The sequence below is a fragment of the Acinonyx jubatus genome, chromosome D2 (genome assembly GCF_027475565.1).
Source record: "Acinonyx jubatus isolate Ajub_Pintada_27869175 chromosome D2, VMU_Ajub_asm_v1.0, whole genome shotgun sequence".
Lineage (NCBI taxonomy): Eukaryota > Metazoa > Chordata > Mammalia > Carnivora > Felidae > Acinonyx > Acinonyx jubatus.
In genome coordinates, this window is record NC_069393.1 from 63,122,489 (window position 1) to 63,144,937 (window position 22,449).

The 22,449-nt window shown below is 41.0% G+C and overlaps 1 protein-coding gene across 4 annotated transcripts in view; it reads right to left on the minus strand.

Moving 5' to 3' along the window:
• Window positions 1-22,449, minus strand: part of SORCS1 (sortilin related VPS10 domain containing receptor 1) — a 502,497-nt gene that overhangs the window by 100,713 nt on the left and 379,335 nt on the right. For all 4 annotated transcript variants that reach the window (XM_027063022.2, XM_015082978.3, XM_027063024.2 and 1 more), the window contains exons 8-10: window positions 22,193-22,282; window positions 15,613-15,792; window positions 5,891-6,037 (exon numbers count right to left, since the gene is read on the minus strand). In XM_027063022.2, coding sequence (XP_026918823.1) covers window positions 5,891-6,037; window positions 15,613-15,792; window positions 22,193-22,282 — 417 coding nt within the window. The remainder of the gene's footprint in view (window positions 1-5,890; window positions 6,038-15,612; window positions 15,793-22,192; window positions 22,283-22,449) is intronic.

The following is a 22,449-nucleotide window of genomic DNA, read 5'->3' on the forward strand; positions in this document are numbered from 1 at the left end:
CAATTCCTAGGAATTGACCTAGGAACAATGCCAGAAGTAGCTTGGGTTTATTTATAAACCACATAATCAGATTAATGTGACTATCGCCCTGGCATTCCAAGACATGCATAACTTTTAGGGAATTAGCCTAGTCCCATGGGCTTTATGGAGGGACTTTTTTGTCCCCCACAGAGGGAACATCCCTGGCTAAGGGAGCACCTGGTTTGCAATCTTGAACCAGATGCTTGCCACCTACTTCACCACCCAACAGTCTAGAAGATTGTGATGCTCCCTCTCCACCCAGCCTGATCAAGGATTATTTGATATCTGGTCCTGGCTGTTCCAAAGAATAGAGGGTATTCTGGCTTGGTCACCTCAGCACTGCTCTGTTGCTATGGCTTTCAGAGCCCCGAGATAAATTAATTTGAGAAGAAAAGACACCAGTTCAGGCGGTAGCAGCAACATTAGACGTGCTCTTTCTGGTGCACTTTTTCCTCCACTCTCACATTTGCAGTACTGGATTGCCCCCAGCTGGTGTGAGGAGAATATTCTGTGGCTTTTCTTTTTTCCTTCTTCCATTTGTGCAAGGAAGTTATAGAGCCTACATCAATGCTCAAAGAAAAACAATGCTAAGTGGTTTATCTTTACTTTTTTAGGTTAAACTTTTCTACCTGACCAGCTTTGAACATCTGTCAAAGTCAAATCACCAAAACTTAATAGAGAGGTTTATTATAATGCCACTGCCAATTCCTGCAGGACACGGGACAGGGCTCGCTAACTGTTACGCACATTTTGCCCAGGCAGGGGCACTTTGTCTACCTCTCCCTTCCTTCCTTCTTTCCAGCCTTCTTCCCTTCTTTTCTCCCATTACCTACCATGTCAGAAATACCGGAGTATCTTTGCAGAGTTATCTCCAATTCGGAAGAGTCAAAGTACAGTTTGTCACAAAGGCATCTATTTTCCTTATCTTTCCACATTAAGAAAATACAGAACTGTACCTTGAAACCACCAAGGCCTAGCAGCTGACGTACAGACAATGAAGGGTGCAGCATACATGTTTGGAAACCATCCTTTGTGTATTTACTCACACACAGTCACAGGGCATGGCACATCATCAGCTGGTCAATACTAGAAGCAACTAGATCTCTCGTCTTTAATCTCTTCAGGAACAGGTTCAGATTTTGAGCATCTGAGGAAAGTTAAGGACTCTATCCCAAGGAAAATTACACAAAGGCATATGCACACAGAGTTTAATGTTCAATTTTAGGGAATTCACAGATTCCTGAAGGCCACTGTGGACCTCTAGCTCCAAGTTACCTTTCTCTTGTCTTATTCTTATATTTCTTATTTTAACCAACAAAATCCTTTGGCCATTGTAAGTGTTCAATAAATGTCTGTTGGATTTAACCGATCCATTAACCAGCTACTGTCTTCTGAGCATTGTGGCTGACCAATGGAAAATTACTAAATGATAGGAGATATGCCCCCACCATGAATTAAATCAACTAAAAAACTGTGAGATTATTTAAGAGTCAACCAGCACTCATTCTACCTCCTCTTTTCCCCATCCTCTGCACTGACAGCCTTTGGGTCTCATCTTCATGGTACCCTTATCCCTAGGGCCCCTAATCTGAGTATTGTACTGAAAAGTCAAATCAGACCTTTTATCAATAAGGCAGCAGCTAAGGTCTTAAACAGTATCCTCCAAATCCACGCCCTGAACTCACACATTTGTGCTATTTATGACCCTGAACTGGAGCTAGAAATCCATTAGATTCTTAGTAAAGAGTCAACAGCCTGGGAGAGAGAGGGCTCTGCACCAACAGGCTGAGTCTGGGGGGCATTCAGCTGCACTCCAATCCAGCACAGCGTGGGGAGTCACAGCCAGTGCAAAGGAGCAGAAAGCAGAGTCAAGAATCTCCTGGGGGTAGCTGGCTGCTTAGCTCCACTAGAGAACTGTCAACTGAATCCATAAAGAAGTCACAGCCTCTCTCTACAGAACACTCTGCTTTCCCTAGGGACCCAGGATTTGTCACAGGCTCAGCTCACATCTCGCCTCTTGGGAACCCAATTCTGAGGCTTTGGTGGCAGGTGGACCATGACCTGTAATACCCCATCTAAGTGTACAATGCACTCTTCAGAGAAAAGAAATCCTAGCTGAGCCCTCCAGGCAATCAATCTAAAAGTCCCCAAAATATAGCCCCACGTTACTCTGGATGTCTTATTTCTATAGAATACATTTTACCAGGAACATTCTGTTTGGGGCTGTAATTCTGAACCTGCTCCACTCCACATTTGTTACAGCCCTGCTGGAAAATCTCCTTTCTAATCACTAGGCTGTGCTTTTGGTGACACTGTCACTTTCCAAGTACTCACAATCTAAAATCACTTTTTATCTCCTCTCTGCCACCAGCTCCCAAGCATAAAGAAGGTTCTTAACAGTCTGGGTCTCCTGTAGCTCAAAGATTTTCTTTTCTATTTTGTGCTTTTGGCAGATTTTTATAAGTGATTTTGGTCCCTGCTCCCCACTCCCTTTGCCATTGCCTTTCCTCAGCGTGTTTTCTAAAACTCAGATTGAAACTACATCAGAGAGTTAATGAGGGAGGCAGGCCAAAGACTCCTGGGTGCCATACATTTAGAGCCCATTAATTCATCTCTCCTGGATCTTAATGAGCCTACTGATTTTCTTAACTGTGGGGTCAACCTAGGCCTCTTAGTTTCAGGGATGGATATTATGAATCCCTCTGTGTGGCTGTCAGTGGCAAGGGAAAGTTTCCACTCAAGTTGAAATGTGAAACTCAACCAACACCTGTCAGTGGAACATCGACTTCAGACAAACAACACCCATAACAACACATGTTGAACACCTACCACGTGGCAGGTAAGATTCTTGAGCTAATTCTTTGGAGTGGCCAAAAGACAGCTCAGTTCCTATACTCGAGCTCATATATGAGCAGGGGAAGGTAGGCAAGACAGTCAACAAACGTATGTGCTAATTTCAGAGAACGAGAAGGATCATGGATAAAAAAGAGTTGAGTCAACTCTTAGAGAAAACTTAAGAAGCCTCTTAGATTAAGGTAATCCGGCAAGGATCTGAATGCCAAGAAAAAGCCAGACGAGGGAAAAGGCATTTTAAGAGAAATAATGGTGAATGCAGAGCCTAAGACATAAATGAGCAGGGTGAGTTAAAGGTATGCAAAAAAGTGCTGTCCTCCCCACAATGGACTATGTAGAGAAGGAGAGAGAGAGGCGGGAGAACAGGCAGAAGAAGAAAACAGGGGCCAGACCATATGAGACTTGGCAGGCCATGGTAATGTACTTGAACTTTGTTAGAAGTTCAAAGTCATTAGAAACCTTAAGAACAAGATCCGAATTTTTAAAGCTCAAGTTGATCTCACTGACATAAAATTTGAGAAAAGAGAAATCTAATCTATAGTAAATGAAAGCAGATTTGTGATTGCCTAGGACTGGGAGTGTGAAAACTCACTGCAAAGGGACACAAAGGAAGTTTTGAGTGATGAAAATATTCTATCTTGACCGTGGTAGTGGTTACATAGGTCCATAACATTTGTCAACATTCGTCAAACTATACTCTGAAAGTGGGTATTTTCTTTTTTTTTTTTTTTTTAATTTTTTTAACATTTATTTATTTTTGAGACAGAGAGCATGAACAGGGGAGGGGCAGAGAGAGAGGGAGACACAGAATCTGAAACAGGCTCCAGGCTCTGAGCTGTCAGCACAGAGCCCGACGCGGGGCTCAAACTCACGGACCGTGAGATCATGACCTGAGCCAAAGTCGGACACTAAACCGACCGAGCCACCCAGGCGCCCCGAAAGTGGGTATTTTCTACGTATGTTTTACCTCAGTAAAGTTGGATTGAAAAAGAAAAGATCGCGCTGGTTGCTGTGTGGAGAAGAGATTGCCAGGTAGAGACGGGAGGACCAGTTAGGAGCCTCTCATTCCAGGGCAGGTGAGAAATGATGGCAGCTTAGATTGGAACAGTCCCAGTAGAGATGGGTAAACAAGTTGATACTGCGTTTATATTTTGGAGGCATGGCAATAAGACTTTCTAAAACTGGGCTGAAGTTGTAACAGGGGGCCCTTCACTAAGTGCTTTGTGTCAGAGGCATTTCCACCCACGCATTTATGATGCCAGAGTGGTCACAGGCAAACCTCGTCAGGTGATACGGTTAATTCGCTCTCATGGGCATTTTATCTCCAAAATGCACGGTGGGATGGAGGGCCATGTTGAAGCACTGGTGCATCCCATGCTTCTTTGGTTAAATACCACAATGCCCCGACTTGGAATAGCTAAACTTGGAAGGTGGCTCTGGTTTTTTAAAAAGCTACTGGACAATGAATACCCTGTATACAGTGGGTATTCAATAAATAACTGTTACATTTACTTACTGTCACTGGCTTTGTGCACTTACTACCCCCCCTCCCCCCCCCCCCCCCCCCGTAAGTTGCCAGTAATAAGGATAGTAGCTGAGTGGGAGGCTGAATTTTAACCTGCTTTCCTGATGCACAGTGACAACTGTGATATCCTTTGCAACTAATAAGGTCAAGCTATGGCTGCTGGCATCTTCTCGAGTACAAGGGTGACCTGCCTACAGCTGTATGAGATGAACCTGCAAAGTGACTGTTCAGACTTCCTGGGACAAAGCAAGCTGAGTGTGAATAACATCAAAGTGAGAATTGTATGAAGACTGCAAACACTGATATGTGCATATGTGTGTGTGTGTGTGTGTATACAAAACTTTCTTACTAAAACTAAGAAGTCTCCCCTCTAGGTTTACATACTGATCTCTCCTTTTTATAAATTGTTTCACAGAAATTAGCACTAAATTATACTTTGTTTTGCAATTAATCTCATCCTCCCCTCCTTCTGCATTCACTCAGTATCTATCCATGTATCAAGCACAGGGCAGCCCCAAAACCACTATGAAGAGTGAGATGTGACCCTCTACTCTCTCATTTATTAATTGAGTGTCTTTCAAGTGGACTGCAAACTCCCTGAAGGCAAGACTCAGCTCTGATCCTTCTCTTGGACACCTTCATATAATCAAATATAGAAATAAATTCATGCGGATCTATCTACAGAGTGTCAAATGTTAGGCAACTAAAATAAAGCTTTACTTCAAAGCAGGGTACAGTAAACTTTCTTTCTTTTTTTCTTAAGGGCCAGATAGTAAATACTATAGGCTTTATGGACCACATAGTCCCTGCCACAACTATTCAATTCTGTCATTTAGAGCAAAACCAGCCAGAGCCAATTTATAAATAAACATGACTGTGTCCCAGTAAAACTTTATTTAGAAAAACAATTGGTGGGCCATATTTGCCCCACAGGCCATGGTTTACCAATCCCAGCTATACAGAATGAGACATAGATGAATGGAACACATTACAAAGGGTACAAGTGAGGGTTTAAATCAGTGGTTCTTACCCCTTGTTTGAGGCATAAACTCCTCTGAAAATATGATTAAACATCTCTGTTGGAAAATACACCTATACATTCTGCTGTCAGTTCATCAATTTTGCAGCTGAATTTATGCATCATTGGATATGTAACGAATCATTCATTTAAAAGTAAGGGTGTATCTCCCCACCATAGACGGAAAGGATCACATTCTCCCTTAAACTACAATTTGAGGTCCTCATCAGAACCTGGTCACAACTCAAAATCCTTGAAATGAGCAAGGAACTTACTCAAGTCCTCTTATCTCTTTGGCTTATCACACAAGGCAGCACAGCACCCTTTTTCTACATACTCTGCCTTCACTCCCAGCCCTGTCCCCTTTTGTTCACCAGTTAAGCAACAAGCCCTGGAACGATCTTCATCTGCTTATTTAATCCAGTTCCAGCCCTTCACTGTGTGGAACATTCCTCTCCAATGTGAACACTCACCAGTAAGCAGTGCACGGGGTCCCCCCTTAGATCTGTGTCAGGTGCCTGCAGCAAACGCCAGTCTCGGCCTTTGTTATACGTGATGAAAGTCTTCACTTGGTTGTCAATCTTCTTGTTAGCCAAGAACATTCCCTTTATCCCTGCTACCTGGGAAAAATTGACATGGCTGAAAAATACATCAATTTGAGATGGGATATATTTATTTACTTTACAAAAAAAAAAAAAAAAGCAGATTGTCCAATTCAGCTGTGAGCACTTGTGGAGGAAGGAGAGGGTAGGGATAGTGGAGAGGTGGTAATCCTCAAGCAGAATGATTCCCTGAACTGTGGGACACATGGCAATAGGTCTATGCCCCTTATGGTATGGGTATTGTATTGTAAATTTGATAGAAGCTTCTTGTTTCCTCTCAGGTAAGTTGGTGGTATCTTACAGTTGCCTAGAGTTAAAATCTGGTGCTTTCATTTGTGGTGCTTGGTAAATGATACATAAATAGGACTAGTTTAATTTTATGTTAGGCATAGCACCCATGGTCTTAAATACTTTATCTCATTTAAACCTCTTGGCTAAGTATCACTTATTCTATTTCATGTAAGAGGAAACTGAAGCTTATCCAGGTAAGGTGACTTCTCCAAGGTCATGCTACCTAAGGTCACACAGATAGTAAGTGGCAGACCTGGAAATTTAACTCTACTTATGGCTCCACAGATCATGCTCTTAACAACTGTCTAAACCATTGAGCTATTTACAGCCTTAGGCAATTGGAAAAGGTCAGTTAAAGCCCATTATCCAAATACTATTGCTTTTTCTCTCCCTTTTTTTTCTGTAAAAAGATCACTCTATTAAGTCACTGAAATACACTGAACAAAAAAGAACAGCTTTTAAATATAAAGACACAGTGATTTCCCTAAACTGTCAAATCATTCCCTCCTGCATTCCTATAGCACCTTGTTCCCACTAGAAACAGTCCTTGTTAATTCCTTGGCTCTGACAATATGATTGCCTTCTCTCTTCCATACTTTAGGAAAGAGGTAATAATTGGTAAGTTGACAAACTGCAATAACAAATCATTAGTGTGTACCGTATTTTTCAAGTGTTTTAGAATGTATTAAATGCACTTATACTTCTTTTATATTCTACTTGGAATTACGGCAACCCAGGGAGAGTGGGGGCCAATGGGAGAAAGGTCTGAATGTGTGGAACAGCACATTCCAGGGCTGTGCACAAGCCACCTCCCTTAATGTTTGCAGTAACCATGAGATAGAGTTATCAGCAGCCATATCTTGAGGATAAGGAAACCGGAACCCAATGACTGGCTTTGTGAAGCACAGACTGGGCACTATGCCCAGTGCATAGTGTTTTCATATATAAAATGTAGTATTTATACATAAAACATAGTGTTTTATATATAAAACATCCGACACTCACTACAAACCTGCCTAACAGCTAGGACCTGGATTCTATGGATGAGGAAATTGAGGTGTAGGCAAATTTTAATTGCTTATGATGACAGAGTTGGGGTTCGCATGTAGATCTGTCTGACTTCCAACGCCCTTTTAACAAATACAGCTCTGAATTTCTCAACTTAAAGAGGTTGGGTTTCAATCAACAGAATATGTACATTTTTACCTTGGCTTTTGACACAGTCAAACCCCATTAGTTTGTACCTGCTGATTTGGCATCTGGGGTAATTTAGAGTTGGGCCAACTTCGTACTCCTTTGGAACGACAAGTTTGTTAAGCAAATAAATGGTATAAATGAGTAGCTGGGAGGAATACTTTGAACTACTTAGGAAAACAAGCCTCATTTCGAGAGCAAGCAGATAATTTCTTCTGCATTGTTGATTCTCGACAAATGCGGAAGACATAAATTCCAGGAGCACTGTACCTCCCGACAATGGTACGTCAATTACAAATAATATTTAGTTATTCACTATCCCAGCTCTACAAGGACTGCTCGCCAGGGAACCCCGTATTGGTTTTGCATATGTTCCAGAGGCTGTTACATGTTTAAATATGACTAAACTGCCAGTTCTTTAAAAATTAGATTTCATAAATCAGAATTTTCACCAAGTCCTATTTTCCCTCCACAGCATACTCACACATGAGAAGCAATGCTGTCTGAACCACGCGACACTCTAGGTTACAATAAGTACGGAAAGAATAAAACGATTACCTATTCCAGTAGTTTCATTGCCCATTTTCCTTCCTGCCCTCTCGCTTTTTTGGCAAGAGTGTCAGAACAGGGTTATATGTGTTTAGGAGCTGGTTCATTTGATTTGCAGAAGCGGTGACTTTATTGGCCCCCGACTGCGTGGCATTATCAAATGCCACTTGAGCAGAGAGCTGCGTTTTGTAATTCATCTTTGGCAGCTTGGCCTTCAGGTTTATCTTGGGGAATAAAAACGTGCCAAGGCAGAGGCAACGTGTGGCAATAAGGGACGGATCTGGAGTGGGTCTGCTGATTTTCCTCTTGTGGCCAGGGCGCTTTATCTGTGCAAATCCCATTTGTGGTGTCTTTTTCATTTGTCTTGCTTCTTTGGTCTGCAGAGACGGTCACCCCTGCTCTTAAGTTTCTTGTGCTCATCCACTGCTCCTTTTGCTCCGAGCCTGAGAAGCCCATCTCTGTGTGTGTCCGATGCGTGACACGCTTTCCTCAAGGGCTCTTTCGTGAGGTCTCACGCTACGGTTCTTGCAACCGCTACCCTCTTACTTTGGCTATCACTTTGGAAATCAAGGGAGTGGTGTTAGTGCCCAAAATATGGAATGTGTGTGTAGTTGCACGTACAACAGTGCGTCTGGGGTTCCACTGAGGATGGGGGGACATGTTCATGTTGCGAGAAAACCTCCCTCAGTATTTACAGTATGTGCTGCTTTGGAATGAGGTGGGGCTGAAGGATGGAACAGGACAGGAAAAAGTAACAGTCCCGAGGAAGATATGCCTTCACATGGATACGGTTTCTGAGGAAGATGTTCCCTGTGGGAATGACACAGCTCACTGTTGGAAGTTCGTCTTCCTTTGGGGAAAGACCTGTTACGTTTTCTACCTTTCTGAATTCTGCACAAAAATGCTGAGTGTATTGAGAAGCCACTTATCTTTCTTTGCCTTGCATATGGGGAATTTGATACCAGAAGTCTCAAAGGTAATGAGTTATTATTTCTTCTTCTCTAATATCATATGAGCCCAAATACCATTTTTATTAGACTTTAAACATGAAGTGTTACAGCTCAAACCTCAAGCCGACACAAAGCACATTGGCACATTCATTGTGCCCTAGGATGATAGCTTTGGAGGGCCATCCTCCCTTCTCTTATTTTACTCTCCTTGTTCACATAGGCTGTCCCCAACTCCCTTGGATAATATCCAGAAATGTCTCTACCCAGGCATACCTCAAAACCCAGCTCCATAAGCTCTTTTCCCAGAAACCAGAACCCCTAACTGTCCCCAACTCTTCCTCTCTTACCTCCATTTTGTCCCCCAGATGACATCATGTCTCTCAACAACTGTGTAGGTTTTTAAGAGCATCAGTCTTCCCCCAAACTTCTCCAGGGCTCCTTACATTCCTTACCATGATATAGTCATCAGCACTTCTGACAGATCTCACACTACAGTCTCCCACTCTAATGTAACTTTTGGATTATCTTTCACTCCACCATACTCCCTCACGAAAATGAATATTAGAAGAGTCACTTTGTATAAGACTTATTTTGCTTTTAATAAAATAGGTAGTAAGAATTCTGCATTAGAAGATAGGACAGCAATAACACTATCCCATATTTACTGAGTACTTATGAAGCGTGAGGCACTATACGAAAGGTTTCGCAAGCATGAGCACATTAATCTCTCATGCACTCAAAATGGCAGAGTCAATGATGCCCTCATTTTACACGTATGCAAACCAAAGTTTGGATGGGGTCAGTTACTTCCCTAAGATCATTCCCCAGAGAACCTTATAGCTGGACTCCACTTCAATCTAACTCGAGAGCCCACACACTTAATGCTTTGGGCCCTACTATTTCTTCAAATTTCTCAGTCATCCTAGAGTATTCTGAGAGAAATGTCAGGGATGGGATGTCATACTTACTTGAGGCTACCTTTTATTCATTCTTCAGTACGTTTCCTTAATAGTTATCCCATAAATATTGTTTGAGCATCAACTATTTATCATGCATTCTTCCAAGCGCTGACGATAAAGCACCTAGAATGTCTAAGTAACTATATGTTCATTGAACAGATTGTTTTTGACAGTGGGAATGTGTTCGGTGCTGGGACTTGGGTTTCTTTGGTGATTTTAACAAAGAACCCTGTATTCTTCCTTTGTTTTTTTAATATGCATCTCTAGAGGGTGCTCTCCTCTCCCAAACTTTCTTTCACATGTTGCATGTAGAGGCTAAGCTAGGAAAACTCTTGCACAGGAGTTTTTGCTTGTTTCTGACTCTACGGAGGATTGGGAGATGATTCCTCCTACCCTCTCTGTCTCAGATATCAATTACCAATCCAAAGTGTCAAAATTTGGAAAGAATAAAAAATATGAATCAACAAGTGTAGCTAGAAAGAGAACATATCTGTGACCATAATTTCTTCAGGCTTTGGAGACAGGATAGTTTTCTGTTCTAAAGAGAGAACTGCAGCCAGGAGAGACACATACTCAGGGAGAGCGGGGTCAGGGGTAACTCTGAAGTCAAAGAGCCTACTCCCCCCGAAATGTCCAAGTGTTCTCTTCTTCCCCATGGCCTTAACCAGGCAACACTACTCTACTAAGGAGAGAGTAAGTAACCTTAAACACAATTAGATGGTACATTCGGTACCCAGTAAGAAATATATCTTGGATAGGAAAGCATTTTTCTTCTCTAATTCCTATGTTGGATTATAAGAGGCAGCCTTTCCCTAAGAAGTCAAGGCGTCAGTACATCATCGCAACTGTTCGGCTTTCTCTTTTGAAGAGGTGCACTCACAGTGTGAAGAAGACACTATGTGTGTGATAGAACATGCGCTGCTCATTGGTTATGTCTTCCATCATGCCCACTGTGCCCACTCATGTATGCACACATTCTGTGCATCCCCAATTTGCCAGCCAGGTGGCTTGACTCCCAACACAGCCCTTTCCACTTGGCTGGGATAAACTGTCATTGCCCATTAAGCCAAAGTGCTCTTCATCATCATTAATTAATATTCCCTTCCCAGAGGAGGATGGATATTGTCCAAAGCTGTCAGACCCCCTCTCATCATCCACACCAGACGGATACACTAGGAATCACACGTCTCAGACACACTCGTCATGTCTTTTTTGCTCTGGCCACCGTCAGGCATGCGGTCCTCTCTTACCCATCCCCACGTGATGCCCCTGGAGAGTTTGTGCTATTCAGGAATGACAGAATTTTAGAACACTCGTTTCTAGGCTTCTCTGAAAAAAACACATCCACCAGACAAAATTGGAAGGGACATGACAGTGCTGCCTGAATTTAGCTCTAACTACAGACTAAGGTGGTTCAGAAGGTGGTGAATAGGTCCAGAGAGATCATTTGCAGATCCTGAGCTGGCCCTTCTCCAAGACTGTTTTCTTTTTTCTGTCTGGTTTCTTCTACTTCTAGGTAAAGTCTAGTACCATTTATCCTACCTTTCAATGTCTTTTCTTAGGGATATTGCTGGGCCACAACCAAATACAAGCCCAAATCTTTCTAGAGACACAAATAGTTTGTTGTTAAGAGTTTGCATACTCTAGGGACACCTGGGTGGCTCAGTCAGTTAAGTGTCCGACATTGGCTCAGGTCATGATCTCATGGTTTGTGGGTTCGAGCCCCACATCGGGCTCTGTGCTGACAGCTCAGAGCCTGGATCCTGCCTCAAATTCTGTGTCTTCCTCTCTCTCTGCCCTCCCCCATTCATGTTCTGTCTCTCTTTCTCTCAAAAATAAATAAACATTAAAAAAGTTTAAAAAAAAGAGTTGCATACTCTAGGGTTTAGATCTTAATTCTGCCACTAGCTTTGTAATCTTGCAAAGATGATTGCATTCTTTCTGCCTCTATTTACTCATGTTTAAAATGGGAGTAATTATAGTCCTAGTATCATAAAGTTAATGTATGGATTGAATGAGATAATAATGGGAGGTTCTTTACACAATGCCTGACACATACTGGCCCCTAAAATATTATCTATTGTTATTATGAACCTTCATCAACAAAAATCCTTATCTAGCATTTTTGCTCTGTGGACAACTCTCCTGGTCCACATTTCTTGACTCTTTCAAATGTGGTACACGTTCAATGGCCAACTGACACTGAGGGAAAATTCTAGCATTGCAGTGATTAAACCACGTAAGATGGTCACCCAACCCTTGGTCCCCAGCACTCCCTACATCATCACATACACACATGTGCTTCTAGGGCAGAAAGGGCCACATTTGTTGTAAGGTTCTAATGTGTGTATATGAAAATGATTGATTTTAATGAGACATGTGCTTCCTTTTGCATTTCCCACAAAGACTCATCAACAGTACATTTCCTCGATACACAGACTCCTATTGTTATACATTACACAGTCAGCCTCTGCTGAAACAGCTTAAAGAGCAAACAGCAATGGCAGGTAGTTGGCATGCAGAAGCATACAAGCAACGGACTCATGCCGTCCTCCTCAGTCACCCCCAAATGTGAGCAGACGTGCACTCCATATATTCTGTCTTTGTTACCCCTACCTCATATGTTGCTCATCTCTGCTCCTTATTAATTCATTTACAGATTTGCTTACTTTTCATTTACCTCTAAGCACTCATCATTCATTGAAATTCTACTGGGAAATTCATGCTGGATGGCTTTCAGCTTTCTGCTAGCCAGAACAATCAGAGTTAAGGAACATTTGTGCCAGGTTCCACGTCAGCCAATATTCTTTGTATCTAGGTAATCAGCAGATACGGCACCGCCGTTCTGATCACATCAAGTTCAATTCAAGTTGCTGTGAACTGTCAGGCTAATAAAACCAAACACTCTTCTTCCCCAGCCCCAGGACGCAGAACACCTTTACATAATGCAGTCACACCACCGCTCAAAGTGATGATAATAAGAGCCAGCAGTTTCCCTACAGACAGTCAACTGCAAGAGAGACACAAAGGGGAAACACAAGGATTAGCCAAGAAATGGTTTGCCGTGTCCCGAAGACACCCTGTTTCCTTTTCGCATTCCATACCTGTTAGCAATGTTTGAATTCAGAAAATCATTCATGAAAACAAGTGTGAATCACAGAACATGGCAAAGTCATTCCTGTCCAAAGCTGTCATCTTTTCCATCATCAAGGGACCAATTAAAATGGTCTCTGTTTTGGCAGAAGACAAAATTTATCCAAAAACAAAACAAAACAAAAAAACCCAAAAAACAAAACAAAACAGAACAACAACAACAAACTATTCCACAATAGATTGAAAAGAGGGGAGCAGTTAATCAGAAGGGGAAAAAAAAATGCAACTTGAAAACCAGAAAATATTTTCGGGAGAACAGGACAGAGTCAAGACCAGGGAAACAAATTGGGTGATTGATCTGGGGCAGCTGCTTTGACTTCTTATGAGACTCTTGAAGCAAGCTATTTCCATCGTAAGTGCTGGATCAAGGCACGAAAACGAATGACATTTCCACAAAACACATTTAAAGTTTAAATGTTTGTACAGCATTTAGAAGTGAGGAAAGAAATGTGGCAATTTACGCTTGTTTATAAGAAGACAAGTAGTTGGTGTTCAAGAATTACTATGGCCATGCTAAGTGCAATATGGGAAGCAAGAGAGATCCAAAATAGTAGAAATGTGTTGGGTATTTAAACAATATGGGTAGATTTTAAGACTATAAGAATATAGACTTTAAGACTATAAGAATAGTCTTAAAGCCTAAGTCTTATAGCTTAAACTCATTGGACTATAATATTAATTATGCTATCTATAATTTGTTGAGCATTGATGTATTTCTGGAACCATTTTACGTACGTTAAGATTAACACAAGTAATCCTCAGAGAAATCCTATCAAGTAGATACTATGTATATCTCCATATTTTAAACAAGGAAACTGAGGCTTGGAAATTATTGGCTTTGTCTCTAGAATACATACACATGGGTATAGCTAGGATTTAAATCCAGTCAACCTGACTCCAAAATTTATACTTTAAATCACAAATTTTATCCAACACAAATTTGAAACTAAATCACCAGAATATGTAAATATTTTCCAGAATACATTTTCAGATTGAGACTGAGATATATGATACTATATTTATCTGGAACATGGGCAGGAAACGAGTGGAAAAAAACTTGTGAATGTGTAAAAAAGTTTGCAGCGCATTTTTCTAAATATATACACACAAACTATGTCCCATGCTAGTCTGCACTCTGAATGGGACATACAGTTTGTTAATGCGCATTTATACATACAGAGAAGTTTAGATACTAGAAGAAAATCCCCAAGAGCCCCTAAAGGAAAAGAGAGGTAGACAACATTAAAAAGAATTACAACAGTGGGTTTAAATTTCTTAAGTGAAATTGGATCCTTTCTTTGATATACTGGATATTATTCCCTTGCTTCTTGTTATTTAAGCAACTTCTTGACTTTCTGAAACTCATACTCAACCAAAAGATAGCATCATTATGACTGTACATATTTGAATCCATTCTAGATTTTTTTTCAGATAGGATATAGGTATATGATACAGACACTTCCCAAATTCTGAATACATTTTGTAATGGCTCATTATAACCCATTATAAATCTTTCATAGTGGAAGGGAAGACTGACAAATGGCTAAAACCCATCCCCAAATAGCAGCTTTCTTTCTACCTAGCTGTGCTTTAAATGGCAATTCAAGTGTTGGCATTTGTCATGAAAGCTAAGTGATCCAACATGTATGATTTTATTTTGTACCTTGGTCATTTTGAGAAGCAAAAGGCCGTAGTTCTCTTAGGGAATTATGGTAAACTTTGTTTTTTGTCTTTCCTCCCCCCTCCCATTTAGGAGAGTAAGACCTACATGTTTGTCTCACTCACTGGCCCTCTGAGAGGATGACAATTAGCCAATGGAAGTTATCTAATGAAAAAGGTATTCAGGTCCAGGGCACCTGGGTGGCTCATTTGGTTAAGCATCTGAGTCTTGATTCGACTCAGGTCTTGATTGACTCTCACGGTTCATGAGATAAATCCCCAAGTTGGCCTCTGTGCTGACAGTGCAGAGTCTGCTTGGGACTCTCTCTCTCCCTCTCTCTGCCCCTCCCACCCCCTTTCCAAACAAATAAATAAATATTAAAAAAAAAAAAAAAAGGTATTCAAATCCAATGGGAGCATCTTCTGATCCAATGCAGAGTTGCCTCTTTCTTTCTTCAAAGAGAGAGGGAACATGCCCACTACCCCTTTGCTCACATTGGGACACCGTGTCTGTCCTTCAAGATTATTTTCAAAATTCACATTAGGATCACTCTTGTTCAAACCTTTCAATTGTTTGACTGCTTCTCCAGATACTCTCTCTAGGTCTCTGAGACTACATGGCCTGTGGACTTCATGAAAAAATAATTTTTCCCACAGGTGTTCTGTAGATTAAAAATTAACCAACAAAAATGCTCTACAAATCCTTTCTTCTCCCGAATGACATGAGGCCACGTAAGGAACTAATAATTAAGATGATCAAGGCAACAGCCAATGGTAGGCCTTTACCTCCAGTCCAGGCACTACAGGGGCTCAGGACTGCACATGCCTCGTGACATACCTCATAGAGGTCAATCATGATGTTTCCCTCAGGACCTCTGCTGCTCTGAACATTCTCCAAGGCCAGCGTGAAATAGACCCCACGGGTGTCTGAGATATAGAGGTTATAGGTGTCATTTTGGTTCCATTCTTGCACCGCTGCAAACACTTGATTCTCATCTGTGCTGATGACGTGCATGTCCTGAAGAAAGATACAGAGGATGAACAGGTTCGAACATTAACATGGCATGTGTCCGAAGAGAGTGGAATCTAATTAAGACCAACAGGATAGGCACTTAGGCACTGTAGTGGAAGATAGAAATTTTCCTTGTGTATATTTGTGAACTAAGAATTGATTAGGTTAGCATTAACCATGTATTTCCTTTGTCATTTGTGAAGTTAAGCAGTAAGGCCATGAGAAAATAGGACAGAGAAATGCTTGGTAGCTCACTTATAATTTAATTACTTCATTAGATAAATGAAGAATACCTTCTCAAATATGTATGACTTTGGAGAATCAGTCATCTTGATATACTTGCCAGGCACAAACATGGTACATGTTCAGAAGGCTTATGTGAGGTAAATATGAGGAAAAGTCAGAGAGACAGAAAGAAAATAGACAAGCCCTGCATCTCTCAGTGTGGTTCATGGACCACCAGCATGGGGGCATCACCTGCAAGCTTGTCGGGCACACAGAATCTCAGGCCCACCTATTGAATAAAAAATCTGCATTTAAATAAAATCTCTCACTGATTCAGAGTTCTGTTAAAGTTAGAGTTAAAGTTCATTAAACTTTAACTGTTAACATGTTAAAGTTTGAGAAACACTGCCCAAGGCTCAGCAACTCCCAGAAGCCCACGAGAAAAACGAACGTTTCCTGAGAACCCCAAAGCACTAGCTGTCATGTAAATGAGGGCTCAAGCACTTGGTGGTTTATCTAAACCTTTACTCTGAGAAGTTCACTGGAAAACCTTAAGTGAGAGAGGGAAAAAAGTAGACTGCTTAACTGATGACACTTTCAGACTCTGATAGTTCTGGAAGATAAAAATAAGGCAAAGACAGTATGGAGGCAGTGAGTAGATGTCCCTGGGGTGGGAATTCCAAATCCTTTCTTCCCCATTCAGAACTCCAGAGTAGCGAATATTCAGGGAGAGGCTGACATAAACCAAGGCTTGCTGTCTCCCGCGCACAAGCTCTTGGAGGCCTTTCACCCTTTGCCCAAGGCAGCAGACACTGGTATAACTCTCAAAAACCAAAAACAGAAACAAAACGAAACCAAAGCCAGAATTATATAGAAGCACAAAGACAGAAGAACAATAAGGAAATATTCTTGGCCTTTGTGCAGCTTACTACTCAAATCTTCCCAGATGGATCATCCTCCATTCTTGAAAAGCTTCGGGAGATTGTTCAATGCTTTTTGGCAAGAATATCAGTGCTAGAAAATTCTACCTAACTTCTATCCTAAAGCTCTCCTTGTATATGCTGACGTTCTTTCAATCAAACAAAGGCAATTCAGCTTGGATTCTGCTCTAATGTATAGGAACAAGTCTTTCTCCCCATTACCGGGATCACAGTGAATTCCTATGACCCCAGAAGGAAGAGATCCTCATGCAGACGGCTTCATATTCCTTCACCCCTACTAGGTACCACATGCCATACTCCAGAATTTGATAATGTTTTTATAAAAAGAATACAGAGTAGGAGGCCAAAAATGAATCCTTCCCATTAATTCACTGCAGGTCAGTAATGCAAACTTATGTTTTGTATGGAAGTTGGCCATTGCTTATATCAGCCAAATGTCTATTTCCATTTCTTCAGCTAACTGTAGCTTGATGTTCTTTGACAAACACCCTCATTGCTCTCCGAGAAATTTCCTCCCTGTACTCAGTCGTTGCTACTTTCTTCCACCCTCAGCACCAGAAATGAGCATGTTGAATATGCAATGTCCCTGACCACAGTGGTTGGATCAGTGATGGTATGTAACAAAAAGCCAGTAAGACAGAATTATAGAATGACTGCGGCATTATTAGAAAAAAAAAAAAAATATATATATATACATATATATATCTTGCTATTAGTTCATAAGCAGTAAGAATAAATAAAATAATTAAAAATAAAATTAAGATTAAATAAATAAAATAAAATAAAATAAAATAAAATAAAATAAAATAAAATAAAATAAAATAAAATTCTAGATCTGATGGAGACATATCTTAGGGGCAGGAGATGAAGACAGTCCTGAAGAAAATAGGCTCAAAAGAAAGAGAGGCCACATTCTGTGAATGTCTTTGAGTCTTTGATTGTGGACAGCTAAGAAGCCTGCCCCACCTGTAAACCTTTCAGCTAGAGAGAACACTAGGGGGAAAAAAAAAAAAAAAAAAAAAAAGGTTAAAAGAATGGACTTTCAAGTAAAACTACTTGAGTTCAGATCCTCCCTCTGTAACTTAGCTGTGTGAACTAAACTCTGTGCCTCAGCATTTCTACCTGTAAAACAGAGATAACAGTGTGCCCTCCATGGAGTTGTAAGGATTAAATCAGTTACTAAGTGTTACACATTTATAGTGCCTGGCATGTAGCATTTGTTTCATACGGGCTAGCTATTTTCAGTGACACATGCCCTTAAATCTCTTCTGTTGATTAAGCAAGGTTGATTTGGCCTTTCTTTTCACCGCAAATGTTGGAGTGTTAACCAGTATACTTAATAAAAAGTAGTTCATGCAAGTATTTTGCTTCTTTTGAATGGAGGGGATTAGGTATGGAAATTAGCTCAAAGGCCATTCAACCACTGAGGGCAAACTTTCTATGGCTCCCCATTTCCTAAATTAGGACAAAGACCCAAATCCTTATTGTAGCATTTAGAATCCTCAAAGAACTACTCCTAATTCATGTTCACTCATCAGCAGGATGCAGTATTTTTCCTGAATTCATGTTATGATATTTTAACACAGATCTGGCCCCTACATAACTACTTCCTACCTCTGTGCCTTGGAGTGAATTTGTGCACTGGTGAACCCCTGAAGTCTGGGTCACCACAGACATCTCCTTAATAAATGCTAGGGACTAGATAGAGTACATTAACTGTACTATCCCACTCAGACAAATCTTTATTTTGTAGATTCAGAACTAAAACACAGTGCCTCAAGGTCACATAGAGAACCAGTCACATAACAATAACAAATTCAAATGACTACCTCTAGATAAGGGGCAAGATCAGCTCTCTCTCTCTCTCCATATAATCCAATTACAGTGAAGAGACTTAAAAATGATGTTGGTCTTAGGTATTTGAATTGAAGGACCTGACATATTTCAATGGCATCTTTCTTTTTAATTCATGCCTATATTCTCCTCTATCAGGTAAATATGCTTTTTCTACCAGAATGGCACTTTATATTGAATGCTTTTACTGAGACACAAACTTTTAGAACAAGAAGTAGCCTTTTAGATCTTCTACGAGAGTGTTTTCCCAAGTCTGTTCCATAGCACACCAGCAATGTTGGACTTTTAATAGAATTTATTATTTTTTTTTTTAAGTGGATCTCTTTGGGAATGTTTGATCAGTGATGAATTATATAGTTTTCTTGCTCAAAGGACATCCTAGAAACTTCGACACCAGTGACCTACCATTACTCTCAAGGCAAAGAACATAGAATGAAATTTAGGTTTCTTCTTAAACTCATTTGATCATAGAGCCAAATTTTCATGAGGTATCTCTAAGGATATTTGATTCAGAGTAACATTTATTTTATTTTAAAAATGTAAAAACAAAACAAAACAAAACAAAACAAAAAACCTAAAACAACAAACAAACAAAAAACAGAGAAAGAAACTGATAAGCCAGTCCATGGTTCCACAGCAAGTTAGTGACCTATGTAGGTCTGGAATCCAGGCCTCCTTCTGTGAATCAAACAGTCTCTGCACCGCCCATGCCCTGGGTGCCATCGATCTCCCACCACACAGACAACGAGATCTATACTGATAATAATATTACCTCGCTTTTATAGAGTATCTGTCCTCCAAAGTGCTTGAAGCACTTTCATAAGTATTGCCTCGTTTATCTCACTTGAGGGGCTCAGAATGAGCTCCAAGTAAGTTAAGGGAAGGAAACCTTCACTGTGTCTCCTGGTCTAGGGCTTTCATGCTTTTAATAGCAGCAGCAACATTAAAGTCTCCCCATCCCCCTCTCTGGTCATCATTACCATTATATTATTATTATTATTATTATTAACTTGTTTTAAACACAGTTCGGGGTAACCATAGTCTTTCAAGAGCTGATACAAAGGCAGCGGATGATTACAGAAAATTTGACATCAAAGTGCTGGTTTGTCTTGATTCCTTTGTTGCGCATGAAGCTTTGTTCCTTTCCAGCCAAGGCAGCCCTGGCTTTGATAGAAGGCCACAAAATACATGTGCCTTTCCCACAAATCACTCCACCCAAGGTGGGGCTTCTCTTTGAAGGTGTAATGGGTTGTAATGAGGCATCTCATTGCCTTAAGTAAACATCTCCTTGGACTACATAATACATTCATTTGCTGTACTGACTCCTATTTTTCCAGGGAAAAGCTAAATTAATCCTTGCATTCTACCCTCCTATCTCACATCAAGCTAGTAATGGAGCGTGCTCATCTGGGATAGCAAGGGGAGGGGACAGACAGCAGATTCAGGTTCAAAGTACAACTGGCTAGATGTCACTGGGGGCAACTGTCAACAGCAATCTATGTGATGGCCATGAAGAAGCAATGCAAAGTACGTGTTTTTCCTAACACTCCAGTGCCAGGTCTGATGCTCCTTTGGTTTTAAACTACCATTTCTGGGGCTCCTTGGTCCATGGTTTTTTTCTTTTGATGGCCCTCCAGTATATCAAAATTTGTGGGGGATCTGCTATCTTATAATAGTAAACTATTCAATTATTTCAAGAGAAGAAAAGTATAAAGGATGCTAGTTTGGGAGCTCAGGGGAGTTCAGTGCTGGCCTCAGTCCTGCTATAGACAGCATTTGGTTTGGCCCCGGGTTATTCCACTCAAAGAGTATATTCCCAGGAGCTAGAACAAGATGATTGACTCACATCTGGTGCTCCTGATTTGGTCTCAATTCCCACATGCCTCTTGAGCAAGGGCATCTCCCTGCATTGACTTTAACTCTTGTTTTTAAAGGTGTAAATCTTGCAAGCTAACTACTGCATTTGCTGATCAATCAAAGAAATAGCAATTTATTTCAGCACTTGAAGGGGGAAAAAACCCAAAACGGCTCCGTTGGACTTACTGAGGAGGCATGATCATATCCCTCCTGGGCCTTCCCAAAAGATTATCCAAGGTACTTTTAACAGCACTCAGATTTAGTTTTACATATGGACTCTCCCCATGTCTCATCCAAGGCACAACTCCAAAGTTGTAGCTTGTCCTTTTGTAAAACACGTTAAACCGAATCAAGAGCAAGGAGCAGTTCAATGTATACAAGCACAGAAATAGTTCTGGGCAATTACCACTGTCCTTAATTTCTTAGCTGCTGGAAATAATAGTAAATACTAACATGGCTATTGTTCATGGAGTCAACAGGGAGATTTAATGTGTGTTATTATCCCAAATGTGCTGATGTCTCAGCCCACCTTATGCCTGTTAGGCTTAGAGCCAAAATGATGGCCCAGAAGGAGAATTCTGCCTGGAGAAGCCAGAGCAACTGCTACCATTTACTTTCCTGGAAGAAGAGATCTGCAATGACCTTGTGCTGTGTCTATCACACGATTCACTGGCAGCTAGCTGGTGTTGGGCCACAATAGCACACTAGAAAGTCATGGACAAAAACACAAGATAAAGAGTCATGAAAACTCAGTCGAAAAAAGTTCTTTATGTTCTTTGCCCAACCCAAAGGTTTCAAAACTGAGCTACAACTATATTTAAACCTACGCTTCCCCCTTCCTACGGTCATACATACCTCCCTTGCTCTAAGATCAAGGCACAATGCATTAGTTACTTCAGACCACAAATCCACAGCTTGGAGCGCCCAAGTCAGTTTGACCTCCACTAGGTGGCGCTCCATATCAACACAGTTCTTCAGTGTTTCTGGAAAGAGCCCAGGGAATGTCAGCAGTTGAGGGTCTTTAACTTCTGTCTGTCATTATTTCCAAAGGAGTAACGTCTTTGGGAAAGTCCAAAAAATTTAGCTGTGCCTCAGAACTCTAAAGACAGCCAGTATCGTAAGTTCTATTGAGAGAGAAAGCAAAGGTTGGATGCCGTATAGATGTACTCCCTCTCAAAAATTAATCACAATAGAATGGGATAGAAATGCGTCACCCCCGTCGTACTGACATAATATCCAAAGCATGTTTTCTGTTTTGCTAGAATACCAGTACATATTTCTTGAAAAGTAAAAGCAAATCAGTTGACAATTTATTTAGATGCTCCTATAACAAGAATTCCAGAGAGAGAGACAGAGAGAGAGACAGAGAGAGAGAGAGAGAAAGAGAGAGAGAACGTGAAAAGCAGTCATGAGGGATGAGAAGAGATAAATGAATACGAAAGACTGAAAGGGTCCTTGGGAAAGGGGTGAGGTCAAGAATATGTGAATTGAAGAAAATACTAAAATGAAGAAATCCATTCAGCTCATACCTTGGGCAAAGCATACTTGGGCAGCTTCATTTGGGCAAACGCATTCCTTCGGTAGGACACGTAGTAATGCGGCCGTCCTCCTGATGTCAGCTGGATCATAAACACAAGAGTTGTAAGAAGAGCTCCTATAATAGTTCCAGGCCCTCGAACAACAGCCATGAATGGAAGGGGGTAGCTGCTAACCCAACAGTGTGAATGACTATGGTGGACAAGTGTGAAGAACTAGAGCTCCATTCAAAAACGACTCACACAGTGTA